Source organism: Ambystoma mexicanum, chromosome 4p (assembly GCF_040938575.1).
Source record: "Ambystoma mexicanum isolate Mex_15411 chromosome 4p, UKY_AmexF1_1, whole genome shotgun sequence".
Classification (NCBI taxonomy): domain Eukaryota; kingdom Metazoa; phylum Chordata; class Amphibia; order Caudata; family Ambystomatidae; genus Ambystoma; species Ambystoma mexicanum.
Window position 1 is genome coordinate 954,565,841 of NC_090927.1, and position 27,581 is coordinate 954,593,421.

General features: G+C 47.5%; 1 protein-coding gene across 2 annotated transcripts in view; it reads left to right on the forward strand.

Annotated features, from left to right (window-relative positions):
- ASCC3 (activating signal cointegrator 1 complex subunit 3) overlaps nt 1-27,581 on the forward strand; it is a 2,962,611-nt gene that overhangs the window by 1,357,124 nt on the left and 1,577,906 nt on the right. For both annotated transcript variants that reach the window (XM_069606524.1, XM_069606525.1), the window contains exon 14: nt 12,327-12,398. In XM_069606524.1, coding sequence (XP_069462625.1) covers nt 12,327-12,398 — 72 coding nt within the window. The remainder of the gene's footprint in view (nt 1-12,326; nt 12,399-27,581) is intronic.

Here is a 27,581-nt window from a genome sequence, read left to right on the forward strand (position 1 = left end):
GGAGTAGCATAGCTGTCTTCCCATTATTCTTCAACTCGTCGATTTGGGTCTTGAGCTCTATTAAGGCTGTTTCCGTTCCATGTAGAGGGCGGAAGCCAGATTGACGTGATCCTAATAAGTGGCTGGCTTCAAGGTAATCCTGGAATTGAAGGTATGCTACTCTGTCGATTATTTTCAGTAGGAAGGGGACAGTACTGATGGGTCTGTAGTTGGTCGGGATGGATGGGTCCAGTGTTTGTTTTTTTTTAGCAGTGGGAGAACCCAGGATTCTTTAAGGTTGTTGGGCAAAGTGTTAGTCTTCAAGGAGGCATTGATGAGCTTCGAGATGAAAGGGGCTAGGTCTCTGGCTGCATCCTTTATAATTTGTGCAGGGCAACTATTACCCTTGAAATTTGATGGTTTTAGGGAGAGACTGATTTTCTCTGTCTCAAGGTTGGAGATTCTGGTGAATCTAAAAGGTGAGGTGGTTCTAGCCGGGCTAGGGTGGTCAGTGGGTTGCTGCTCAGGGAGGGAAGAGATTTTGTTTGCCAGAGTATTTTGTATGTCGGTGCACTATTGCTTGTCTTTCGGGGTGTTGTCAACGGGAGGGATAGATGCTTCCATTTCCCGGCGGATAGTGAATAATTCCTTTGTGTTAGACTTGGCCTTCGCAATTCTATCATTGAAGGTATTCTTTTTTGTGCAAAGTATTTCTTTGTTGTAGAGCCTGGAGTGGTAAATTAACTTAGCTTTATTCTCGTCAGTGGGAGAGTGCCGCCAGGTAGACTGAAGCTTTCTTTTTTGGAGCCTTAATTCTTTAAGTTGGGGAGTAAACGAGGCATTAAGGTGTGCTTTTTGTCTACCTTTACGAAGTGTGACAGGTGCAATTATGTCCAATGCCTTAGTCATGGAGTTATTAAGTTCGGGTCTGCATTGCTGGCAATGTTATTGATGGAGAGAAGGAGATAGGGGAGTAATTTTCTGCTGAAATATCCTTTTTGCTTCTGGTTGGGAGTGGTGGTGCCATGACGATAGTTTTAGGGTTTAGGAGATCTAGTGTGGCAGAGAAGGAGATTAGATGATGGTCTGTCCAGGATTGCAGTGAATTGTTTGTGATAACAATGTTAAAATTCAGATCGGCCACCCAGTCAAGAGTCCTTCCTTTGGTGTGAGTAGGGGTGAGTAATTTTTGTGTAAGCCCATGATCCGACAGTATGGCTGCTACTGATTGGGTGTGTTTATTGTCGAGGTCGTTAAAGCCCAAGTTAAAGTGCCCATCAGTAAAATCTGAGAGGAGTCTTTTGAATGGTTGGCTAGAAGACTAGTTAAGTCGTCCTCGAAGGTTCCCAGTGGGCCTGGGGGGGGGGTCAATAGTTAAATTGTGGTTACTTGATAAGGGACGTTTGGCTGTATCTCACATGAAGGGTATGATGGTGGAGTGGTCAATCTCATGGAGAGGCTGATTTTGGAGATGATAGCTAAGCTGCCACCTCTGGCATTAGGTCTGTCAACTCTGAGTATATGGTAGTGTATGGGAGGACTGGTCCAGAAGACCCCCCTCCCATACCTCTTCTCCCCCGGTGAGGTTCATGGCTCGCCGGGTGTCCGTCCTGCCACCAGGGCCCAGGTGGCGGGTGGGGCACTGGCTGAAGACATTGACCAAACCTGTTCAATTTAGCTAGGCCCTGGAAACCATTTTGTATAATAGAAATGGCTTGAGCCCTGCGCACCGCCACACGGCCCCCACCCTTGGAGAGTATCACTTATCCCTGTGGCCACAGCTCCCTGGCGGATCCGCTAAGAACCCGTTCCCACGGGCAGACGGACATGAGCTAGTGTTAGATACCAACACTGTAACATTTCGCCTTCCGCAGTGTATCGCTGTTTCCAGCATGACCCGGCCAGCAGAGCCTGGGTGGGAAAGAACTGTACAATGGTCCTCTGACAAAAGCAAATTCCCCAAATACTAATGAGCAAACCACCTCTGATGAAAGCGTTCTCTCCACAACCTCTCTGACTAAAAAACCTGTAAAATATATGAAAATGACAAGATGGGTGCTCATATAACATTAGGGATGAAGCACCCGCATCCCTGTAGCTATGCGCAAATGGTAAAAGCGTCCCGGTGGTTTTTTCATGTCATGTGTGTTATCGAAAAGACTGCACCCCACCGTCCCGCGCCAAAACTGAACTAATGCTGCTAGAGTGCAAGGGAAGACAAATGCAACCATACTGAGGGCTCATGTAAGGGGTGCACGAAGATGCACCATACGGGTGTCCGAGCCCACTATGTGCCACCTCCGCCAGTCGCAGTGGCGGGTTGTTCCTGCGTGCTCCACCAACCTTACTACTACCTCACTTACCGTGTATGTATAAGCATATAACAAAATGTTGTAGTTGCTAAAAACGTAGTGTACAAGTAATGTGCTCAAACTGGCCATATAGATGGCACCGGCAATGTCAAAAACGTGAGCTTTTGAAAGACTTAAATGAGTATTGTATATTATATGAATGTTTATGTCTCTTCCACCTAAAATCTGCAACACTCGAGGAAAATACCTTCGTGAGCACATGCAAGGCCATTCCCCCTTCCTCCCAGTGAAGCCTACCAGACGAAAAAACAGAGGCCTGTGCCGCACTGCTCCACCTCCCCCAATTCGGCTGGAGCCGCTTCAAGCATTCACATTCCCCCCCCGCAGCACCCAAGGCCACAGCCTGCCACCTGAATTATTTACAACCCAGCAGTAAACCCTGGCCTTAAAACACAGATTCAAAGGCGCCCTGTCCGAGACTCCACGACCCGCTGGCCCACCCTAGATTAATGGCCCCTGTAAAATTAGGACACCCAATATTGTGGCAACATCACAAGAACACATCCATAATGACTTCTAACAAGACATGATAACATAGACCGCCTGTCCCATGCCCCTAGACCCAGCCCCACGACCTCTGATACCCGGTCAACTGGACGATGGTAACCATGTATTGACGAATCGCCGACAGACTCCACTCCAGGTCCATTCCTCCTGTGTTGCATTAACCTGTAGAATAACCTATTGGAAGATTTACCAGGGAAGATAATATTGCAATGTTGAATGACTGCGGTGTGCGTGGCCCTAGGGCAGAAAGCCAGGAAAGACATTCATCTCTGACACTGATCATGGTTGGCACAACAACACCGCCCGGATGAGCCCAGCTGACCTGCCAGGCCCAGCCCAACCCACGAGGGTAACCAGTGACGTCCTCCAGTCGCGGCAAACCACATCGCAGCACCACCTATAGCTAGTCGTCGCCACCCAATCCCCACGAACTTGTGCCCCCTATAGCATGTAGGTTCTTATGACGTTTTTTGTAAATATATACGCCTGTCTTTGCTATTGTCAGACAGAGCGCTCTCGGAGTTTGCAGAGTTCTTTGCATGCCCTATTTTGATTGATAAACTCCCATTTAAGCTCACCCGCACTTTGTCCTGGCCTTATTCCCATCCTGGGAGAGTCCAGTATTGTCTCTCATTGCGGGGAGGATCGTGCTATCTGGGGACGCTTGCTTTCAGTAGCCATCAGGTATGGCCAGCATAAGGGCGGGGCCTGCTGCCTCATGAAGCCAGGACTTGGTTATAGCAAGCAGGTCCACGACCCTGTTGGTTAGGATGTCTGTAATTTCAAAGACATGTGCCAAAAGTGATCTAGAGTTGATGAGAGGACCAGATAAGGTGGTAGTGCTCATGGATTTGAGGATAGGTGTAGGTTTAGTACTGGGGGAGTAGGTTTTCTTGAGAATTCTTAGAGTAGGGGTATAGGCAGTGTTCTGATTATTCTGTCTGTCCTCCTGCCCTGGCCTAGTCGGAGGTGCACAGGATAGGGTGGTGGCTTGGGTAGGTTTGGAGTTAGTTTTGGGCTCATAGAGACGTGGCAGTCTTGCTCTAAGTCTCATGTTTCTGTTCTAGGTGGGCATGATAGGATAGTAATGGTAGCCATAGTCACGTAGAGGCCTAATAGTAGTAGGAGTGACTAGTACCTATGAGATTTGCTCATATTTAGGTGGTGGCCTACGTCAGGTAATGGCAAGGTATACTGATCGAGTTGTCACAGAATAGGCTGATTCCAATTATTGAAGAGTAGTCTAGTTCCAATAGTCACAGGTTGGGCTAATATCAGTTGTCACCAGGTGGGCTTATGCATATAGCACAGAATGGGCTAAAATCAATTGTCGCCGGGTGGGCTAATACATGTTGCATAGAAAGGGCTAAAATCAATTGTCGCCGGGTGGGCTAATGCATGTTACACAGACAGGGCTAAAATCAATTGTCGCCGGGTGGGCTGATGCATGTTACACAGAAAGGGCTAAAATCAATTGTCACCTTGTTTTAGACCATAATTAACATGGATTTGTTTGCTCACCTCACCCTCTTGATCATCTCTAAACTGTACCATATTTTCAGTATACAATGATTTAACAAAATATAATATTTGCGAGTGTAGTGCACCTTTCTCAATTTTTTCCCAGAGTATTTGGCGGTTAACCGTATCAAATGCTATTCTATAATCTATGAAACAGATATACAGTGTTTTAGTTTTTGATAGCAAAGTGGTACTTATGAGATGGATTAAGAACCAGATATTCGACATCATACTGTAACCCTGTCGAAAGCCGGATTGTTGATTGCTGAGTATCTTATTTTCTACTAACCATGCATTAATATAATTTAACAACAGTTTGTTAAAGATTTTGGCAATCGAGTCTATCATTGCCAGGATTCTGAAGTTACACAGGCTGTCTCTAGCTCCTTTTTCATAAATAGGTATTAACACTGAGCATTTCCAGGAATTCGGTATTTGTCCCATGCATAAAATGTCACTGAAAAATTGAGGCCCATACCTTTGTTTTCCTTGTATAGGCAATTTGATAGTCAGGGCCAGGGGCCCTAGATTACTTCATATCCCCAATTATTTTTTAAATTTCAGCTACAGAGAACTTAAAACATTCTTTGTCCACTATATTCCAATAATCGCTGCTGATCTCTGTGATTTGTTCTTGATAGTAGAGAGACAGTATGTAAGTTCTCCAGCAATCAATAGAAAAAGGGTTAATCTCTTGAATTCCTAGCATTCCAGAGTAACATTTTTTATGAATGTGCCAGAATCTTTGCATGTTGTTGTTTTTCATAAACATTAATTTCCACTGTACAGAAGATATAGAGCCTTTATGCATCCTGTATATATATATATATATATATATATAGGAGGTTTTAAGTAACAGGGTGGCACGCCCATGTCTCTGTTGAATATTTTAAAAACTACTTGATTGATTTACCACAAACCAGTGAAGGAAATGAAGTTGATGCTTTGTGCCCAAATTGTTTATTTAGTCCAAATCTTCCTAGTTGTTTTCAGGCTTTGGCTGTCCAAAAACTCCACCTTTTCTCTATGGGAAAATGAATGTGAGTAGGCTGAAAACTGCATTTTCATGTATTCTTAATAACTGTTTAATTTGTTAACAAATTGTTTCAAACTTTCCAGTTGGGGTGGTGATGGGGGGGGCTTGACAAAGTTCTTGTTTAGAGAATTTCATCCAAATCCATCCAGCAAGTCAAAAATGATTAGCGTAACTCAACCTCTTTGCTGCAAAACCCCAAGACCGATATAAAGGTTTTAAGTAGAAGGGGGCACTATGTTCTCTGTCGAATATTTTAAATGCTACTTGTTGGATTTAGCACAAACCAGTCAAGGAAATTAAGTCAATGCTGTGTGCCCAAATTGTTTATTTGGTCCAAATCTGCCAATCAGTTTTCATGCTTTTTCATTTTACAACATATGTTTGCAGTTCGAATAGGAGATTGGGGGAGTAGTGGGGGGACGGGACGGATGGCTTGCCAAACCTTTTGCTTAGAAGATTTCATCCAAATCCATCCAGCAAGTCAAAAGTTATGAGCAATAGAATTTTGGGGGAAAATGGCTTCTTTTTCATTTCTGAAAAGCTTTTCGGCCTCTTTGCTGCAAAGCACGCTCAGAGATATAGCTATTTTGGGGGGAGCAGAGCAGGCTGCACGCTCTTCCCCATCAAATATTTGTAAAACTCTTGGACAGATTTACCCCAAACCTGTTCCGAAAATCGAATCAACGCTTCGTGCCGAAGTTGTTTCTTATTTGATCTAATTCCATCCAGCAGTTTTTTGTGCTTCAAATTGACAACATTTTTACTTTTTCTCTATGGGAAAATGAATGGGAGAAGGCCGAAAACATTGTTTTTTGCTTTATTAGTAACTTCTTCATTTCTTAATAAATCTTTCCCAAACTTTCCAGTCTGGGTTGGTCTATGGAAAACTTTGTTTGGAAAATATCAGCCACATCCATCCTGCAAGTTAAAGCAATAGAATTTTTGCATTTCCTATGGATCAAGTCACTTACCTTAGCTCGCCACCCTATTGTGTGTGTGTGTGTGTGTGTGTGTGTGTATATATAGGAAAATCCATTTGAGCCGAGTCACACACTCCACAGCGCCCCTAGTAGCCATCGCTGGAAGATCACCTCCAGTTTGGTGCTTCCAGCAATGCCACCATAACTTTCTTGGTGATATAGAGAATATATATATATATAATATTCACTGTAATGTTCTAGTTACGTTGCACTACAAAATACCTATGAAATGAATTTAAAAAAAACTTTGTTGAAGGGATGTTATGATTGCAAGGTAAAATTGAAAAACCAAAGAAATTTGCCTGTTATGGTAAGCTACGCAACCATAACTCGCGCCACCGCCATGCACTGCTAAAGCTAACACCCAGGACATCAAAGATAACATCACAAACGGCATCATCGATGGCATCACTGACAGACACACTAGGCCTCCGTAATAAGAGGAATCATAAGACTGGGAACTATAGCTGGTGTGTGGTGTAACACATGTCAGCGGTGCATGGAGCCCTCAAGCACTGATAATCAAGGTGGAAGACGTGCTTGCTCCCGTGGTACCTTCCTTGACTCCAGAGACAAGAAACACCAAAGAGTTCAGCACAGCCGGTGAGTCGGAGGGTGAACAATGGTAAACCGAACTGTGTGGAGCAAAGGTTGTAAACGGCAACATGATATGAATTAAAAGAACTTGTGTGTTAATAAACGCTTACAAAAGCCCAGAGAAAGACTTGCTGCAGAGTGGTGCAGCCCCACATGGGCGCTCATTCGAAAGACTCTGGCTGGTCCCCTTTTGAAGAAACTACAAAAACGTCTTTGACACATTGTAAATAAGAAAGCTAAGGGAAGTGAATCCGGCAATGAGAGAAAGCAAAGTGAACCATATCTGGCCATAGTGAACCCGACGGAGGAAGGCTAACATTGAAGAAGGATCGTAGCCCGGTTGAGGGGGATCCAGGGGTGAAGAGTCGTCATCCAATGTAAAAGGTAAAGGAAAGGAACTTGTGTTTGTTATTCGTTTTACACGTCAGGTCCTCTGAAGCAACAGACTTTGTAGGCAAGAGACTTGGCCACAGAAGGTCCTGATATCGCTGAAAATAACTGTAACCTTGTGCTGAGAAGCCCAAAGGGGCATTGTGCTCAGGACTCCCACCTTGCCCCATGCTAAAAATATGGGGAAGGGAAACCCCAGCTATGCCATCATGACTTACCATTTTCTGAACACTTCTTTCTTTTCTGGTGAACATTATCTCACGCTATTTTGTAAATTAACGGTAAGGATTGGCAATCTTTTTTTTAGTATAGGCCCTTTTTATTTGTCAAGACGCCACTAGGACTGCCTTATTATTATTTGATGGTCGTAGCTTGCTCCCATCTTGGATTTAGTTTTAGATTAGTTGTTTTTCTCATCCATTTATACAGTTCAATAAACACCCTTGAACTGTGATCACTTGTGTCTGTCTTCACTGTTGCCACCATCACTTCCTTACAATATGTATACCTTAACCTTGTGCTATGATCTTAAGTTACTTTCCTTAGGATTTGCCCTGAGATCATGCTGCAGATACATGTATCAATGAGCAGGCCCCAGACAGATAACCCAATTTTTATCCTTGATGATGGACTCTAATCTGAGTTGCATTTTCTGGTCATTGTATTTGTTTCTTCCTTATTAGAGTTTGATTGTATGTGCCTCAGATATGTATGCATTGATGCTCTGCCTATACGTTGTACACTAACACATGCATGTTGTAATTCTTGTATTGTTAGCCGTTGATTCCAAGTTTAACATTAGTCGAGATTCTGATATACTTGGATTTATGATTCTACTGGCCAAACATACCAGGCTAAGAATGCTCTTCTTCTATGATCCATTCTACAGCCCTTGTCTATGTTTACGTATTATTAGATAGCTATATTAACAGCCAAGCGTCAGTAGAACATTTCTGTTTCAATAAGTACATTTTTTTGATACATGGAGTAGTTCATTAGAGGCCTACTGATCACATTTCAAGTGTTGGTAGGGACACTCAATACAGGACCCCATGCATGGACTGTTCATCAGTTGTAACAGTAGTAATGTCAGATGTCATGTCATCAGTGATGTCATTGATGGTGCTGTTTTTGATATCATCTTTGATGTCTTGGGTGTTATTAGCAGTGCCTAGTGGTGGCCAGAGTTATGGTTGCTCAGCTTACCATATCTGGCAAATTTCCTTTCTTTTCGGTTTTTACCTTGCAACCCTTAAACAACGTTTTTTTTCAATGCACTTCATAGGTTTTTATTAGTGTAACTTAACCATAACGTCCCTTCAACAATGTTTTTCAGTGAATTTTAATGATTTATATTAGTGAAAATGTTTCATGATGTTACAGGACTGTATATAAGTTAATAATTATTTTTTTAACATAAGAAAGGGCTATAAACCTCCTTTAACAAACATACGATTTGCAACGCGTACTGATGTATGTCTTTTAAAGCAGCGGATGCTGGCGATGTAAGTCATGGTTGAATTGCAAGTTCATGAGGCTCGACGATGACCCCGGCCCCACCAAACCACCCTCATTATCCACTGCACATAGCATGCATCCTGATCCAGTGTCCACTATATCCCCATAATGTGGCCAGTGTCAGTGTTCATGACTTGGAGCCATGGCCAGTGTCTACAATCCATGGGGCATGGCCTTTAGCCATGCTGCAAGCCCCAATAAGCAAATCAGAGTAGACATTTGTCCTTGCTGGGGGCTGGGCCCTCTGCCCAGGCCCCAGAGTTAGATCACTGTTTTTGGTACCTACCTTTTGACGCTTTTGGAAAAAATAAAACACAGGACAGATTTGTAAAAACATGTTTTCAGGTCCTTGCCAATGCTAAGCACATTAGCTTGCTGCAAAGTCGTCCAGCGCTAGGGGCTGTAGGCACAAGCAAAATGTGTTTTCCCATTGAAGCCTGATTTCGAAAATGTGCCGGCCCCTGGTGGCCAGGGCCAGTGGCCAGAAGGTCGAGGCACCAAAGTTATATCACTATTTTGTGTACCTACATTTTGACACTTTAAAAAAGAAAAACACAGGACAGATTTGAAAAAGCATGATTCCAGGTCCTTGCCATTGCTCCTCTTACAGGTTTGTTGCAAATACATCTAGCACTTCGGCTGTATTCACAAGCAGAATTTTCTTTCCTATCCAAACCTATCCTGGTTTTTAAAATTGTCCGGACCCTCCCCCTGCAATTCTCCCCCCTCTACACAAAATCCATTCAAACTGTGCACAAAGATTCAGAGTTTGGTCTATAATCATTTTGAAAGCTTTTGTGCCAATTCGTCAAACGTTGCCAAAGTTATAAGGTATCCAACAATTATGGGAGCCCCCCTCCAACTTGCCTGCTCTTGGCGAAATGGCAACAAACTTTGCAAAAACATTCAAAGTTGAATCTATATTTTTATTGTAAAATGTCATGTAGTTCGTTGAACGACACCAAAGTTATAAGCCGACCAAGAACTGCTCTTCACTGACCCCTAACGCACACATGTACATGGATCTCCTCAACGTTTGTCGAGATCGCAAACATCACAGCAATGTCCACGAACATCTGAGATGCTTGCAGACATCAGAGAAGATAAAACACCTTATTTTGGGCTTTTTCTGGACCTACCCATTCTCATCACCCCTCAACTCCCCAGAGATTTTCATTTTTTTGACAAATGTAATGTGTTTTTGAATATGTTTTTACTGTGATGTTCGCAGACTGCGAACACAGTTTGTGAATCCAACATTGCATCGATTTCAAAATCTTTGTCACACCTCACATTTCCCCAATTGACCAATCGGCGGCCGCGTACGATGTCCGTGAACGTTACACGGCTCCCTGATTGGTCTAGAGCAGGGTTGTCCAACTCCAGGCCTCAAGGGCCGGAATCCTGGTGGATTTTCAGGCAATCCCTCATTAATATTCATGAGAAGACATGTGCATACATTTAAAATCATTGTATGCAAAATGTGCTCATAAATATTAATGAGGGGTATCCTGCAAATACAACATGTTTCTGGCTCTCGAGGCCTGGAGTTGGACAACCCTGGTCTAGAGGGTCAGCGGACACCGAACCAGGAAAGGAGTTAGCAGACCGGACTGAGAGAGCACTATTTATTTTACCTACTTAAATCAACTGAACGTATGAACACTAACTTTGTCAAAACACGCTTTTCTGGACCAGGCTGCTGCTCCTTGCACATGTTTAGTGCAAATTCATGCAGCCGTTTGGGCTGTCAGCATGACCAAACGTTTTTTCCATTCATGTATATCCAGATTTCACATGTTTTGGGACCCCCCACTGTAATTCCCCCTCTAGACGGGTCTGTACTTTTTTTTGCAACGTTTTGTGCAGATTCATTGAACGACGTCAGTTATAACCTGCTGAAAAACGGCACTTCCTACAGGAAAGGCAACGTAACCATTGCTACAGGGTTACGTACTATCATGGATCCTGTAAGATATATATATGTGCTAGACATGTCAATGATCTAAACAGATATATGTTCAGCGTTTACCAAACCGTGGCTTGATTCTCTATTAGCTCTTTATACTAAGAAGTACTTTAACATCGGCAGTTCAGCTTTGCCAAAAGAAACTGGGGGTGGATACAGTTAACTGAAATGCCCAAACCCACAGATACGGTCAGTTTGGACAAAGACAACATTCCGATATTATGCTTTCATCTAATTAGCCCGCATTTATCCATTTCACACAATGCCACTCTGCGATCACAACCTACTAGCAGGATCCGTGGGAGCAAAGGGCAATATATCTCAACCAAACACAAGGTATGAAATGGGCATTTTGCAACAAGCAGCTAACTCTCCTTGATTTATTCATACATTAAAAGATATTCACTTATGAAATTGCAATTAAACAGGTGCATGACATTAACGGAATGCATTTGTTGATTCTACACACATGGGGCCTCATTACGAGGTTGGAGGTAACCATAGCGCTATTAGCGCCATGGCTGCCTCCAAAACCTTACTGACTCCGCCCTGGTGAATGGAGCAATTACCGGTCCATTCCAAGGTTGGCGGGACCGGTAATTCCCCATTCACCAGGGCCATTCCCCATTACCATTTGAGCCCCCATAGGGCTCAATGTGAATGGGGAAGGTGCTAATAACAGTACCGCAAATTGCGGTACCGTTATTAGCTCTAAAGACCCTTTGCGGGTCCTGCCCTTAACGTAGAGGCCCCTAGAATGCATTCAATTGCCATCTTAAAATGCTTAAAAAAATTAAAGGAAGCACTTGCATCCGATGTATATTACTAGGTTGATATAATACGTGGAGTTTAGGTATCCAGATTTATATCTATGCCTGAAAATGTGGCCGTTTACAGAGGCCTTGAGCGCACTAGAAACTGCGTATGTATGCGCCCATTATCTCCCTTGGTTCATGGTTTGTCTTTGGATGGAGTTTGTATCATAAATAATGTATAGCACAAGAGACCCAGCATGTTGTCTTCTTCAAGGTCCTTATAGTTCATGGAAGTTAAAATGGAGATGTCCACCTAGGAGTTTTCCTGCAACCATCTAGAAGTTAATTGGGCTAATCCTGAAGCCTTGCGGCAGTGTCAGCCAGCAAGCGCACCCAGCACATTTGGCTTGTTGTAGACCGATTGTGTGCAGGGAGGTGAGAGCTTATGCAGCGGAGATCTTCCTGCTGGGGTAAAAGATGGCTACACTGCCTTCCTACTCATGACCAGTGTGCAGCAAAAGAGCAGCATAGCCTAGACACAGCTCGAGCACGAGAAACAGCTAAATGAAGGCTGACGTTGGCTTTCTAGCACTCAGTGCAAGTTGTTACTCAGCAGAGGCACAAGGAGCGCGCAGTCTGTGATCTTTAATAAAAAAAAATTCGATTGTAAATGCATAATCCTCTTTGTTTCCATATGTGCAGGTGCAGCAACTACATGACATGGAAGAAGTGTGTTATGAAAGTGTTCTGAAAGAAATTAAAGCAGGATATCAGGTACATTTATTTTTAATATATTTTGGTCCTTATTGAAAAATGTTCAGAATAACAGTAACTGTGACTTTGCCATAGAGGTACATTTAACATTAGTTCCACTGTACATGGTCACATAGCACCGCATGTACAGTCTTTAGTCCTCTATTAATATGTTTAGTGATAACTTTTCATTCCCCCTCCCACCACCCTTTACCCACCCTCCTCCTCCACTTCTTACATGGGATCAATGTGAAGAATTTGAGTCATAATTGGATTGGGAGCTTGAGACAAATGCAAACTAACAGTATTAAACTTCTAGAGTTGCTAGAGTTCCACGGGAGCCCTAGAGTGCCAGGACAGCGTATACAATCTCTTTTAGGATGAGTAGCTATTCCGTACTCTTGCCTATTTGCCTTTTTTAGTATGATGTAAACGGGAGCCAGTCAGTATCTATATGACTTTGTGTCTCTGATAGCATCGCCGACAAACTCTCCATCTCGTATATTTGGAGAGCTTTTATAAGCTATTCTCTGTCAGTCGGAAGATATTGCATATTCCAATGTATTGTGATGCATACCCTTGCAGACAATAATACATTTCTGACCACATGGGTTAGTCCGGTGTGACGACCCTCAGACTCCTCCAACCCAAATAGTATCAGTAGTGAGCTCGGGGTCTTTCCACATCATCTATGCTCTTCATCCATACCAAGACCTCTTTCCAGAAGATTTGAACCAACAAACACTCCCACCATGTATGCAAATAGGTCCCAACGTACCTGCACCCTCACCAACATAGTGGGCTCACGCCCATGTACGTTTTAGATAATCTGCATGGTGTCAGTTGCCATTGTTGAAGTAGCCATATACAAAAAAGAGGGTTTGTCCTGACAGGCAAAAAGCAACATGGCTCAAACTAAATTTACATTATTCCAAAGTTTGTTGAAGTAAACTATAGTTATGCATTTTGTATTGTCTTGGTACAGATGTAGACCAAACTGTGCTATGAATGACTGTCCACATATCGTTGCCTTGGAGACCTACTTCCTTATCCCAGTGCGCTTTACTGTTGGGAGTGCGGGGGGACTAGTATGATCACTAGTTTGCTTTGCTCCATATAGTTTTGATACACCTCCTCTTGAGCCCATCTGTACATCTCAGACTTGTTCAAATGGTGTCATATTACAACTTAGTCGCCCTTCCCAACATCGATCTTCTAATACTCCTTTCAATTGTAGGAACATGACTGGGGTCATAGGTCGGGTCTGCAATGATTCATCTAGTTCCACTTTATTCAAAACTTTTCAGTTCCGCTTCATCTGACCTGCCCTCAACAACCCTTTCTCATAGTAAGGTTGAAATCTAAGTGGGTCAATTTTTCTGTTTCTAATGGGAGGGGCCTATGAGCAGCTGAAAGGCGATGGCCAAGGCGTCACTCTTACCATGTCCCTCGATTTCTTCCACATTCCCCCCAACGTTGCTAGGTTGGGGTGTGTCTGTACCCTCTTTGGAAGTTGTTTATGGGTGACCCAAGGCCACTCACCTATGGCTGGCTTCCCGAGCCATTTTCTATATCAACCCATTGCTTGTCATTATTTCCCTTCAGGTAATCTAACAGTTGTGCTACCCTGAAGTATTCTTTCAAATAAGTGAGTCCCACCCCACGCTTTTCTTTAGGTAACTTCAAGGTTGCATAAGCTATTTGGGGTTTCTTCCTGCCCCAGAGGAAGTTACTGAATGCTTTCTGTGTCTCTTCAGAAAATTAAGTCGGAAACCCAACCGGTAGGGCTTGGAATTAAAATATAAGCCTGGGGAGGACATTTGTTTTTAATGTGGCCGACCTGCCCAGGATGGTGTTAATTTGGCCCACCATATTAGGTCCTGCCTAATTTGTTCCCAGAGGGCTGGGTAATTGTTTGCATATAAGTCATTATAATTTCCCTTGTGACGACAGTTCAAAGATATTCCAGGCCTTCTGGTTGTACCCGCAGCCCCTGCAAAACAGACTGATTGTCTTCTCAGCTGGGTAATGTGTTGGGTCAAAAATGTGAAGCGGACAACTTTGTGAAGGTCTTTCAAAAGATGCAATTTTATTAACTCAAAAGGTTGGATAAACGCCTCACTATCCCTACACTAACGATTATTCCTTTGCCTAAAATAAACAAAAGTTTCTGTCCTTCACACTTGTACATACATCAACTTAAGGTAATATATAGCAGTTCAAAGGCAACAAATATACAGTGTGCATCAGGATAACCATTTCTCCTTATAATCTGGGTGGATTCCCCTTCCCCAGATTAAAGCAGGATTTTGGGATAAGGAAATCCTGTCTCAGAACAAAAGTTCCACTTCACTTTTCTTTTTGTTCAAGCTCGATAACACAAAGTTCCAACTTGAATTCAACCAACAGTTCACAAGTGTTTAACAAGGTTTTTCTCTTTTCACTTGCGACAAGTATCTTGAAGCAATCGTTCCCACCAGACCCTAGAATTACTGGTGCCTAACTTCCTGGTAACACCAGGGTGTTACAACCCCGGCGGCCAGAAAGTCAGGCAACAGTAATTCTGTCAATCCCTATTCCCATGGAGTCCCAGAGGACTCAGTGGGAGTGGGGACCACGGAAGCACCGGTGCTGGTGCTTCCGTGACGGCTTGCCTACTGTGGCCGCTATGTCCGGCAAGGATCTGCCCTATCGGGCACAGCGGCTCCGGTGGGCAAACCCATAGTGTGCCGGTCGGGAAACAACGGCAATAAGGGCCAATTTGTATTCCCTCCCAAATCTCTGAAATCCCTGAATTCCCTCTCTAATAATCTGTGCCAATAGTTCTAGGGTTAATGCAAAAAGGAGGGGGGATAGTGGACACCCTTGTCTTGTTCCCCGATTCAGTTGAAATTCCTCAGAGGCTATTCAATTTACTATCAGTTTTCCTTTTGGTTTGTCATATAGTGCCATGGCTCCCGTGTACCATTTGGATAGCAATCCAAATCCTTTCATCAGACTTTTATTCGTTTTAAACCTTCAAGTTGAGTATGCAAAAACAAATAACAGTTTAAAAACAGTCATAAGATTACATTAAAAAAAGAATAAAAATGTTAAAAAGGAAATAAAGACACAAAAAATGAAGTTTCTGATGCTTGCGAATCTGCTTAGAATCACATTCTGTGCATATAGTCCGACATCTAGTGGTAATTGCGCAGTATTGCATCTTTCTTTGGAAGATCGAAAGGGGGCGTCAACATGGGCTTGACTGTAGGGCTTGACTGTAACACTATCACTGAAGTGACGTGTAGTGTACCCAAAATCCCTCACGCGTCGAGGTCCCTCAGATTTGTTTTTTTCTGCCAACCTAGTTGGTGTCCTATGCATATCTCACAGGAGTTTTATATTGCTAACTTTGTCCCCATGACCTACGGTCATCTAGTCCTCCAAATAATCTTCTCGACGACTACCTCATGGGTTCTTGCCACCAACGACATCAACAACTGCTCGACGACTGTCAACCGCGTGGCCTCGGCCCTCCATCCAGGTCCTTAAAGTAGGGAGAGTGGGGCTCTGGGTTTATTCATCTCTAAGAATGTATTTCCTTTACACCTCTCTTTCTCTTCTTGGTATGGCTGCCGCTACCCTCTGCTATGGAGAGGACGCCCTTTAAATTTTGCCCGTCGTGTAACAGCAAGTTTCTTTGGAAGGACACCCATCGCCGATGCAATCGGTGTCTTCCTCGAGACCACGTTGAGCTCTCATGCACGACCTGTAAGTTCTTTCGACTGAAAACGTTGAAAGACAGGCGGACTTAATGGTGGCCAGCCTATGCTATGCAGGCCGAAAGCCTTTCCCCTGTTGGCACCGTCACTTCGGACAATTGAGGAATCCGTCGGCAGCCATGGCTCTGAATTGGAAGCCATCGACCTTTCGGCAGAGCCTGCAAACTACGAAATGCATGTGCCCGACAGACAGGCCACTGACTCTATTATGGGGAGATCACACCCCGGTGACAAGGGCACCTACGCACCACAGATACAAAAACACACAACCCCTAAGGCCTCTTTGGCGGCCTCTGCGCTCCCCAGCTATTCCCAAACTCTGAAATTCGCTCTGTCCGCAAGGGTAGACCCTCTTAGGAACTTATTGGTCATCGCCTCAAGCCCCTTCTTGAGCAGCTACAGCCCCCTGAAGAGAACCTGCATTTGCATTTATGCAGAACTGCGCGTTGTTAACTCACAACTGTACTTTGAGCGCTAGGCTCCTCTCTTCGTAGGGCTGGACTACATAGGTTAGGGATTGTCAATGAAGGACTGCCTAAGCTAATATCTGTGTTGATATTACCCCTTTACTGTTACAGGTTGTGGTAATTTTCTCCCCCCATCATCAGCCTTAGGCTAATCGCGTTATTGTAGATACGTTAGTGTATGATCATGTGTGGTATTGTTTCTTCATAACTGTGGTTTGTGTTTTGATTATAAGGCCTATAATAAACATATTTTTGATACATCTGTCTTAAGAGCAACGTGTGGAGTTGTGCTCATTGTGGGCTTCCGATCACTCTCATCCCTCCTGAGACTTAGTCTTGACCACATGCCAAGCGACCGTAGATTGGTCTGGTTTGTCCAGAAGGTTCCTCTGCTCCACTAGACTAGGGTGGCCTCCTACACTTCTGCCCACCAGGTCAGAGTTTAGAAATGCATCTCAATGCTTGCCTGCAATGTTTGTTAGCATTCCTTAAACACTTTACCTGATCCCACCCAAACCTGACAAACCTGGCCAGTTTCTGCGTGACTGTGTTGCAAGCAGAAAGTGTGAGTCGCCTGAGGCAAGGATGCTGTCAGCTAGTTCTTAACCAGGCAGAAATGACTGCCTCCATTTGTCCCCAGTGGTGACGCTTTGCCTCACTTTGCCTTACAATCCTGGACAGGCGGCCTAGCCGTTTGCTCCATTCTTATGTGCTTCACACCCATATGGGTCTTGCACCCCACCTCCAGAGCCTTCATTATTGATTGCAGTTGCCCTAGGTAGCTGCCATTGGCAAGCCATTTACACATCCCTTGATGGACACCTTCTAGCTCACGTAGACATTCAGGCCGACATGCAGTAGCTGTAGCTTCAGCATGAGGCTGTTGAAACTGACATGAAATTGATAGCATGTAAGTAACTGGGATAAATTGAGACTGACTTCGACGTGGTCAGTCGTGGCGATGCCTATGCTGACAAGCTGGCACATTGAGCTGAACTTTGACACATTTTGTAACCTGACAGGTGGTGGCAAAACACTTGCATCTTATTTTGATTCTAGTTTATGTTCTGGCAGTTCTTACTGCATTTTATCACGACCACATGAGCGATGATCCCCATTAAATGATACATCTCCTTGCTCGACATTGAAAACGGGTGTCATTTCTACTGGAATATTGTTCACCATTTGATCTGCATGCTGTCCTGCGTGCTATTAGCACAGTGAATTAGGGACTGTTTAAGTGATGTGCTACAAATAAATGTTTGTTTTACTGTGCACTGCATAAGTTCCTGTAAATCCGGTTTCTCATCTAATTTCGCTCAAAATTTGAATAATAAAAGGCACAATTTGTATACATTTGTATGAACCTATTTTTTGGGTTGAGAACTTCAAAACACTCCTTGATGGATTTGCGTGCTCACTTGTGTGCCATTTTGGGTAAATAATTTTCGCCTGCACCTTCAGGTGCTTTTGACCCCATCATATACCTTAGAACGGTCATTTGTCCCAGCACCATGACTAAGGCGGTTTGAGGCAGTATTTATCTCTGTTATTGCATCCTAGAGCTGAAAAGAACAGTCATATGGTTGTGAATTCCATCGGTGAAGAAAGTCCAATCTTGTCACGCACCTGTAAACAACAGTTTATCAAAGTTGGCAAACTATTTTCAGCCTTCTCCAGCATGGGGTCTGGCATGGATTCACATGCTCATGAATATTCCCCGTCGTCAGGCTGGGAATCCTCGGTAAAGAAAAAACCAGTATCAGTTTCGTTTCTGATCTGTCTTTCGTAGTAATAACCAATCACTGGTCTCTGCGTCATACTGACCACAGCCAATGACTGCCCTCTACCTAAGCACCGCCTCTGGCAGCCATCTTCAGATTTTTACCGCACGTTCATGTGTTGGGATCCTCGTGCTATTGCTCTCGAGCGTTAGTGCTATTTTTTCGCGCTTTTTACAAAAAACTTCGATTCTTTCGGTCAAAAGAGCCTCAAGCTCCACCGATCCTACATCCGATCAACGGGGACCCGTGTCGGATTCATCTGTGCCCCTCAAGGGTGAAGATTTCGTCGAGCTACACTTCGGAGGACTCCAGAAGCTTCTCAGGCCCTGTCTCGGAGATGGCCCAGGAGAAGGGAAGCTCGACGCCCGGAAAGCTGTTCAGGGTCTGCCCTGGATGCCAGCTGCAGAACGTCTTCAAGGAGGACGAACACTCTTTCTGCCTTTACTGCCTTCATGAGGACAAGACGCACGTGGAGAAGGACTGTGCGTTTTGCGGCAACATGTCGGAACGGACCATGAAGGACCGCCATCAACGTCTCGCCAACTGGCTGGAGGGTAAGAGCCCGTCTGGCGAGAAGAAGAAGAAATCCGAGCGGTCTTCTAAGACCTTTGAGGGCGCCCCGGCGACGGGGGCCCAACATAAGGCCAAGCACCGCGAGTCCGCTGGCACCGGGAGCGCCGAACGGTCGGGCTCTACGGGCGCCAGGCAGGGCGCACCCTCCCCGGCACCATCAACCACGAGCCAACGCTCTGGGTCGGGTAAGAGGAAGGCCGAGCACCCGGCGAAGCTCCTGGAGAGGCCCCGGTCGAGCTCTAAGGCAGAGGAGGAGCGTGGCAGTGCCCCCTCCCTCAAGGATAAGGCGGTGAGCGCACCTAAGGTGGTGAAGGCCTTGATCCATCCGACCAAGCCCTCTATCGAAACGGTCGCGGCGGCCCTGGCTCAGCCTGTGGTGGCTGCACCAGTGGTGGCGACCTCAGGGCCCAGAATCTCCCTGCCTCCTCGGAGGGAGTCTTCCTTTGTGCCCATCGATAGGACCCCCGTGAAACCCTCCGTGGGGAAGAAGAAGGGGGGGCAGGGCGTCGTCGTAGAGTCGGCCTCAACCTCAGAAGAGGAGCTGATCGAGGTCTTAAGCCACGGCCTAGGCGTGGAAGAAGGCCAGCCCGTCGGAATGGACCCCGACGCAGGTGACGACGACGACATCGTCGAGGATACCGACGGGGCCCCTGCTCGCCCGTCGGATTCCCCTCTGCCAGCGCCGCAAGACAACTCGGCGGCCATTTTGTTGGCCATACAGTCCTTATGCTCCGAGATAAGGACGAGGCTACCGTTACCGACGGAGGAACCTCTCCCGTCGGGGGATCCAGAACCGGGACCTTCTGGTGTTCCCCCTACCAAGAAAAGAAGGATCCATCCACCACCTCCTTTTCAACCGTCGCGCCCCTTCCAGCCCTCCTCCCCGTCCACCCGAGGGGATGATACGGGGACTGACACGGCAGCGACGGGTACGGACGACGAGGCATACGACGAGGATTTTCCGTCGTCGCCTCCCACCAGGGCCTCTCCGCCCGACGAGATCGGATCTTTCCACTCCATGATCTCCAGGGCTTCCGAGCTTTTCCAACTCTGCCCTGAGGAGAAGAAAAAGGAAGGCTTCCTTTATCAGCGGCGCGAGGCCAAGAGGAAGACGGTCCTCGCAGTGCCTCTGTTGGACGACATTTGGGATGAGGGCCTTTCCCTCCTCAAGAACCCTTCCACGACGCCAGCTAGAAGAGACCGGTACGAGAAAAAGTACCGGGTCCCGGACACGGCCCCCCTATGCCTCCGGGCGCAGCCTACCCCGGACTCCGTCGTCTCCGCGGCAGCCAGGAAGAAAGCGGGGGGGGGGTGCGGCCTCCACATCGACTTCCCCGCCGGACGGCGAGGGAAAGAAATTGGATACTATGGGGCGTAGAGTCATCTCGTCGGCAGCGACGACGATTAAAGCAGCCAACGCCTTGGCTATCGTGGCCCGCTACGACAAGGAGCTCTGGTACAAGATGGCTCCCCTGCTGGATTTTCTGCCGGACGACAAGAGGGCGGAGGCCCTTGAGATCCTGCAGGAAGGTGAGGTGGCCTCGGACCACGCCATCACCGTGGCGACGGACATCGCCGACACTGGATTCCGCCAGCTGGGCAACGGTGTTTGCCTTCGACGTCGTGGATGGCTCAAAGCTACGGACTTCCGGCAGGACGTCCAGACCAGAGTCCTGGACATGCCCTTCGACGGGAACAACCTGTTTGGGAAGACAGTGGACGATTCCCTTCAGGCCATCAAGGCGGATACTGAGACTGCCCGGGCCCTTGGAGTCCTGCAACGACGGACGCCCTTTCGGAGCGGCGGAGGCAAGGGCGCCTCCAAAGGTTCCGGCGGCGGTTTCGCTTCCTACCGTCAAGCGGCCCGCTCGTCGTCGCAAGAGGCCTACAGAGGACGAGGCAAGTCTAGCGGACCCCGCCGTCGTCGCCAAGGAGGTCAAGGCGGCAAGGCCGCGTCCAAGCAGGATTGAACCGGCCCTGGGGTCGGGCCCCCACCGAAGCACCCCGGTGGGAGGCGGGCTGGCGGGCTTCGTCAGCGTGTGGGAGTCCATCTCCACCGACCGTTGGGTGCTGGACGCCCTGGCCCGGGGCCACGGATGCTCAGAAAGGGCGCCATCGAACTCGTCCCAAAGAGGCTTCGGGGCTCCGGAGTCTACTCGAGATACTTCCTCGTGAAGAAGAAGACGGGAGGATGGCGCCCCATCCTGGACCTGCGACGTCTGAACAAGTTCATCAAGGCGCAGAAGTTCCGGATGGTCACCCTCCAGCACGTCCTGGGTCAGCTGGAGGAAGGAGACTTCCTATCGTCGTTGGATTTGGAGGATGCCTACTTCCACATTCCCATCCTAAAGGGGCACCGCAAATTCCTCAGATTCGTGGTCCAAGGGCGTCATTACCAGTTCAAAGCCCTTCCCTTCGGACTACGGTCGGCACCCAGGGTATTCACCAAGTGCCTTGCACCGGTGGCGGCGCAGCTGCGCCGCGAGGGGATCCACGTCTACCCCTACCTGGACGACTGGCTCATCCGCGCCAAGACGAGGGAGCTCGCCGTGGTCCACACGGCAAGGACCGTCCAACTCCTCACGGACCTGGGATTCTCCGTGAACTACGCCAAATCCCACCTGGTGCCCGCGCAAGTCGCACTGTTTCTGGGAGCGAGGCTCGACACAGTGTCCCTTCTGGCCTCCCCGTCGGAGGAGAGGACCAGGACCATCTTGGGGAAGGTGCAACGGATGTTGGTGGCCGACGCGGCCAAAGTGAGGTCCATCAAGTCCCTCCTCGGGATGATGTCTTCCTGCATCTACCTCATTCCCATGTGCAGGCTCCGGATGCGCCCGTTGCAAGAATTCCTGGATGCGCGCTGGATCCAGACGACGGGCAGCTTCGAGGAAAGGATCAAGCTCAACGAGAGTTTCCGACGAGCGATACGGTGGTGGGGCACCCGCGCGCATCTGACGGCGGGCATGGACTTCCAGACCCCAGCCCACCAGGAGACTGTGACCACGGATGCCTCCCTGGAAGGGTGGGGAGCGCACACCGAAAATCTGCACGCAAGGGGACTCTGGCTCCCGATGGAGAAGTCCCTACATATCAACGTCCTGGAGCTCCGTGCAGTGTTTTGGGCCCTCAGGTCCTTCCTTCCGTCCCTCAAGGGCAAGGTGGTGAGGATCTTCACCGACAACACCACCACCATGTTTTACATCAGGAAACAGGGCGGAACCAGGTCCCCAGCGCTGTCCAAGGAGGCGCAGGACCTGTGGCATTGGGCCGTCGTCCAAGGGATTTTTCTGGTGCCGTTTCATCTGGCAGGGATAAAAAACACCATCGCCGACTCACTCAGCAGGGAGCTGCGCTCGTGCCACGAGTGGGAACTACGGCAGGATCTGGTGGATCGCCTCTTCCGACGGTGGGGCACACCCCAGATCGACCTGTTCGCGACGGCGACGAACACCAAGTGCCGGAGGTTCGCCAGCAGGTTTCCCCAGACGAGGAGCATGGGCGATGCTTTCTCGTTCCCCTGGGAGGGCCTGTTCCTCTACGCGTTCCCTCCCTTGCCTCTGCTAATCCGGCTCGTCAACCAGCTCAAGAGGTCACGGTGCAGGATGATCCTCGTCGCACCTGCGTGGCCGAGGCAGATATGGTTCCCGGACCTTCTGGACTTGTCAGCGTCCCCGCCGATCAAGCTGCCGGCGGACGCGGATCTACTCTCCAGGGAAGGAGGCGCCATCCTCCACCACGACCCGAAGTCGCTGAACTTGCAGGCCTGGCTCCTGCAGCACTAGAGTTTGGAGGATACGACATACCGGCCGATTGCAGAGAGGTTCTTGCAAAGGCCAGGGCGTCCTCGACTCTTAAATGCTACGGACACAAATGGAAGAGGTTCTCTGTCTGGTGCCACGCACAGAAGATTAACCCTCTACGGATTACGGCTCCCCAAGTACTGCCGTACCTGCTGACGCTGGCCAAAGCTGGTCTGGCACATGCGTCCATCAAGATTCATCTTGCTGCTATCTCCCGATACACCAGAACCACGGGCCGGACGTCCTTGTGGTCTCATCGTCTGGTGAAAGAGTTCATGAAGGGACTGTTCAGATCGTTACCGCCGGTGAAGGCTCCGGCCCCGGCGTGGGAGCTCAACGTGGTGCTGACCAAGCTCATGGGACCTCCGTTCGAGCCTCTGCACTCGGCCCCGTTGAAGTTTCTATCGTGGAAAACAGCTTTTCTTGTGGCCATCACCTCCGCACGACGAGTGGGAGAGATCCAGGCCCTTTCCTGCAAGGCCCCGTACTTGACTTTCCACGACACGAGGGTAGTGCTCAGGACGCACCCCTCCTTCATGCCCAAGGTACCGTCGGACTTCCATCTCAACGAACCCTTGGTGTTACCTGTGTTCTTCCCGTCGCCTTCGTCGCCGGCTGAGAGGACTTTGCACTCGCTGGATGTAGCTAGAGCGCTGAAGTTCTACGTGGACCGCACGAAGGGTTTTCGGAAGACGTCACAACTCTTTGTGAACTTTGGACCTGTCAATCAGGGGAAGGCTCTCTAGAAGGCTTCCATCTCCAGATGGCTCTCCGGCTGTATCATGTGCTGTCACCGGTTGGCAAACCGACCGCTGCCTGGCCGTCCGAGAGCCCATTCCACCAGAGCGATCGCAGCTACCACGGCGTTCCTATCTGGTGTGCCCCTGCTGGACATATGCAGGGCTGCTACGTGGAGGTCGACGCACACCTTCACGAAATTCTTCTGCGTCGACCGGGATTCCAGGGAGGAGTCCAGGGTCGGCCAAGCAGTGCTGCGCAACCTGTTCGCCTGAGGTGAGCCTGGTGAGGAGGTAAGATGCTTAATGTTGAGTTGATGTGATGCTTAATGTTGAGCCTTTGCCACCTCCCGTGGTTGTGCATGTGTGTACTGCTATGTATTCTTTATTCATGAGCATGTGAATCCATGCCAGACCCCATGCTGGAGAAGGAACAAGTTACTTACCTGTAACTGTTGTTCTCCAGCATGGGTCTGGCATGGATTCACATGCGAACCCTCCCGCCTACCCCTCTGCGGCTCTTCACTTGGTCATACTGCCACTTCACGTGCTTCCAAATCTGAAGATGGCTGCCAGAGGCGGTGCTTAGGTAGAGGGCAGTCATTGGCTGTGGTCAGTATGACGCAGAGACCAGTGATTGGTTATTACTACGAAAGACAGATCAGAAACGAAACTGATACTGGTTTTTTCTTTACCGAGGATTCCCAGCCTGACGACGGGGAATATTCATGAGTATGTGAATCCATGCCAGACCCATGCTGGAGAACAACAGTTACAGGTAAGTAACTTGTTCCTTATCCAAAATATCATGACTACATTGGAGGCTGGTGCCAACCATATGCCGGTGCGGCTAGCCTGCCTCATCCAATCATGACGATTCCCTTTCTGTTTATCCATGAACTGCAGCAGTGCCACATAGTACTTTTTCTGCAACTCAAGGAGCTTCAATTCTCCACGCAGCCGAGTGATTTCTAGAATAATATAAACTGTTCTAGGCACCCCTCCCAGAACCCTCTACCCTGCCGAGTGATTTTTAGAATAATATAAGCTGTTTTAGGCACCCCTCCCAGAACCCTCCATCCTTCCGAGTGATTTCTAGAGTAATGTAAGCTGTTCTAGGTACCCCTCTCTCAACCCTCCAGCCTGCCGAGTGATTTGTAGAATAATATAAGCTGTTCTAGGCACCCCCCATCCTGCCGAGTGATTTCTAGAATAATATAAGCTGTTCTAGGCACCCCTCCCTGAACCCTCCATCCTGCCGAGGGATTTCTAGAATAATATAAGCTGTTCTAGGCACCCCTCCCTGAACCCTCCATCCTGCCGAGGGATTTCTAGAATAATATAAACTGTTCTAGGCACCCCTCCCTGAACCCTCCATCCTGCCGAGTGATTTCTAGAATAATAAAAGCTGTTCTAGGCACGCCCCCCTGAACCCTCCAGACTGCCAAGTGATTTCTAGAATAATATAAGCTGTTCTAGGCACCCCTCCCTGAACCCTCCAGCCTGCCGAATGATTTTTATAATAATATAAGTTGTTCTAGACACCCCTACCATTCAGGTTTAAAGATATGCCTCCACTGTCATACAAGCCATGTTTCAAACACACGAAAGTATTCGTATAGAGTAATTGGCAGTAATCTAGAAGTACACTTTTATTTTAATCTGTTGATGAAGGAGAAACGACCCTGGCCTGTCAATGGATACAGACCTATCCATTGACAGGCCAGGGTCAACCGCTTTGATTAATGTTTGTATCCACTTTTAAACAATCGCTAGTGTTAACCCAATTACTCATTATATAATATTTTTTAATCACCATTAGAATGTTGCCTCGGAGCTCCCATCCCAGAGTAAGAGTGTGGCAAAATTGGGCGGTGGAAGGGAGTCTACAAGGGTAAAGAAAGGGCAACAATTAAACAAACCACCATCTAAATATGGAAACGGTAAAATGTACGTTTCACACCCCTCCTGCGGCCGGGACCCATAAACTAGGCTTCTCGTAGCTAGCAGTCTGTTGCTTTTATGAAAGGACCTCTTTGTTGCCAATGCTACGCAGAGCCTTGCATTAATTTAATTTTGCAAGTTTGGATGAGAAACTGGCAGGGGGTGCGCTGACAAGCAGACTCTACGTGGGGCCCTGGAGTGTCAGTCTTGAAAGAGGCACTTTTCCTTGCTTGCTCCACCCCCAGCACTCACACCCGGATCCCCTTGGACTTCTGATTGGTGACGGTGGGGAATTTATTTGGTCTTCAGTTGAGAACGTCTGCATCCTTCTCCTGCTGTCTGATTGGCAGGCCCCCAGGCAGCCAGCAGGATGATTATCTTCTCTTCTCCTGAGAACTCTTCAGAAATTGATTTAATGTTAGTCATTTGTTTTTGAACGTATGCCCACTGTGGGCTCTCTGAATGGCTTAATGGCGAGGCTTCTTTCTGGGCGATGTGTGAAAAGGCACTAAACATATGTTGTGTCTCTTCTTTTGCCTTTTTTGTTCATATTTATGTGAAGGTTTTCTGAAAGTTCTCACAGACAGTGCTCTCATATTATTGACCTGCTCTATTCTTTAAGTCAATATGGCCTCTCCTGGCACCAGTGATCTGGAGGAACACTGAGCATCCAGCATTGCAGTAGTCGTTTGCCACAACAGCCTTCCTAATGGTGTTCCCCGTGGAATGGCATTGATAGAGAAAAAGGAACAATGCTAACAGGCAGAATAGCCCTTCAAGCACATCCTCACTTGAAAGAGTCTGCCAGTTGCCATATGGTCACAAGCAGGGAGTGGGTATAGCCAACGTGTGGGGTGGTAGGAAGAAATTGGAATGGACTATTTCAATGAGGTAGAGGTGAAAAGTGGTAAAACACTAAGCCCTACCATAAACCCCAACCACCAGTCAATCACTGCTAATCTGTTGGTGCCTTCTTGTTTTGGTACATTTTGTCCCTATTTAAGTAGACCTCCTGCCTCTTTTCCTTTGAAGTTGGTGAGCAGAAGCAAGTGGATTTAGGTCACGTGGCCTAAGCCACATCCACTTTCTTAGCCCTGCCTCTTCCTTTCTGCCCTTAACACTTACATCAAGGGCATCTGAAGTGAAGGGCAAACAAAGAAAAAGGCAATTCCTGTTTGGACCGGGAGGACCCAGGATCAGATTCCCTCCCCCTCTTAAGATCAGGCAAGTTCCCTTCAATATGTGTTTCACTCCTCTCTCCCAACAGCCCATTCCTACCGTCATCAATCATCGCCAACCACGCCACTCACCAGCAACATCTTGGACTGCGCAGTACAGCGATCTCACCCATGTCACCATACACCCCCTCTCCACCCCATCTCCACCTTTACACGAAAATTGATGCTCACCAATATCCACTCAGAAATCAGCCATGCAGCTGACATCACTGTCCTCAACACCACACATGTCTTGGATGCTATCTTCATTATTGCGACCCCCACCCACATGCTAGATGTCCTCACCCCCAACGGCTACAGAATCTACGAGACCATCCAAACAAAATCGGCAGAGGCCTTGCCATCATTCACAAAGCTTCATGGCCACGCATCGAACTGTATGTCGACACTGTTGGCTCTTTTTCGAAAACCTATCCTGCCACTTCCCACTCTCCCCAACGAAAAGTCACTTTTCATTACAGACCACCCGAGCCCAACACCACCTTCATTGAAGACTTCACGGATTTGGCCACCACCATGTCTGTCACGCATGCCAACAACATCTTCCTCTGTGACTTCAACATCCCTAGTAACCACATAAATGAAGAAATATCTCCACTGCCTACTTGACACATTGAATCTCACACAGCACACAAAGGAACCAACTCACAGAAAAGGTAATGGCCTCGACCTCATCACCATAGTGCCCACCCTTCATCACAGCTCTCCAATTCCGTTCGACTGGTCGGTCCCTTTGAGATTAGTCACACCACACCTCTCACGCAAACCCGTTGGAACCCAAGCAATCAAGACTTCAGCTCCTTCAAAAACTTCCCAGTGGAGGCTCTCACAGAAGACCTCAACAAACTCTACCTCACATGTGCTTCTGACGAACCAGTACTGCAGCTCGCTTCTCCA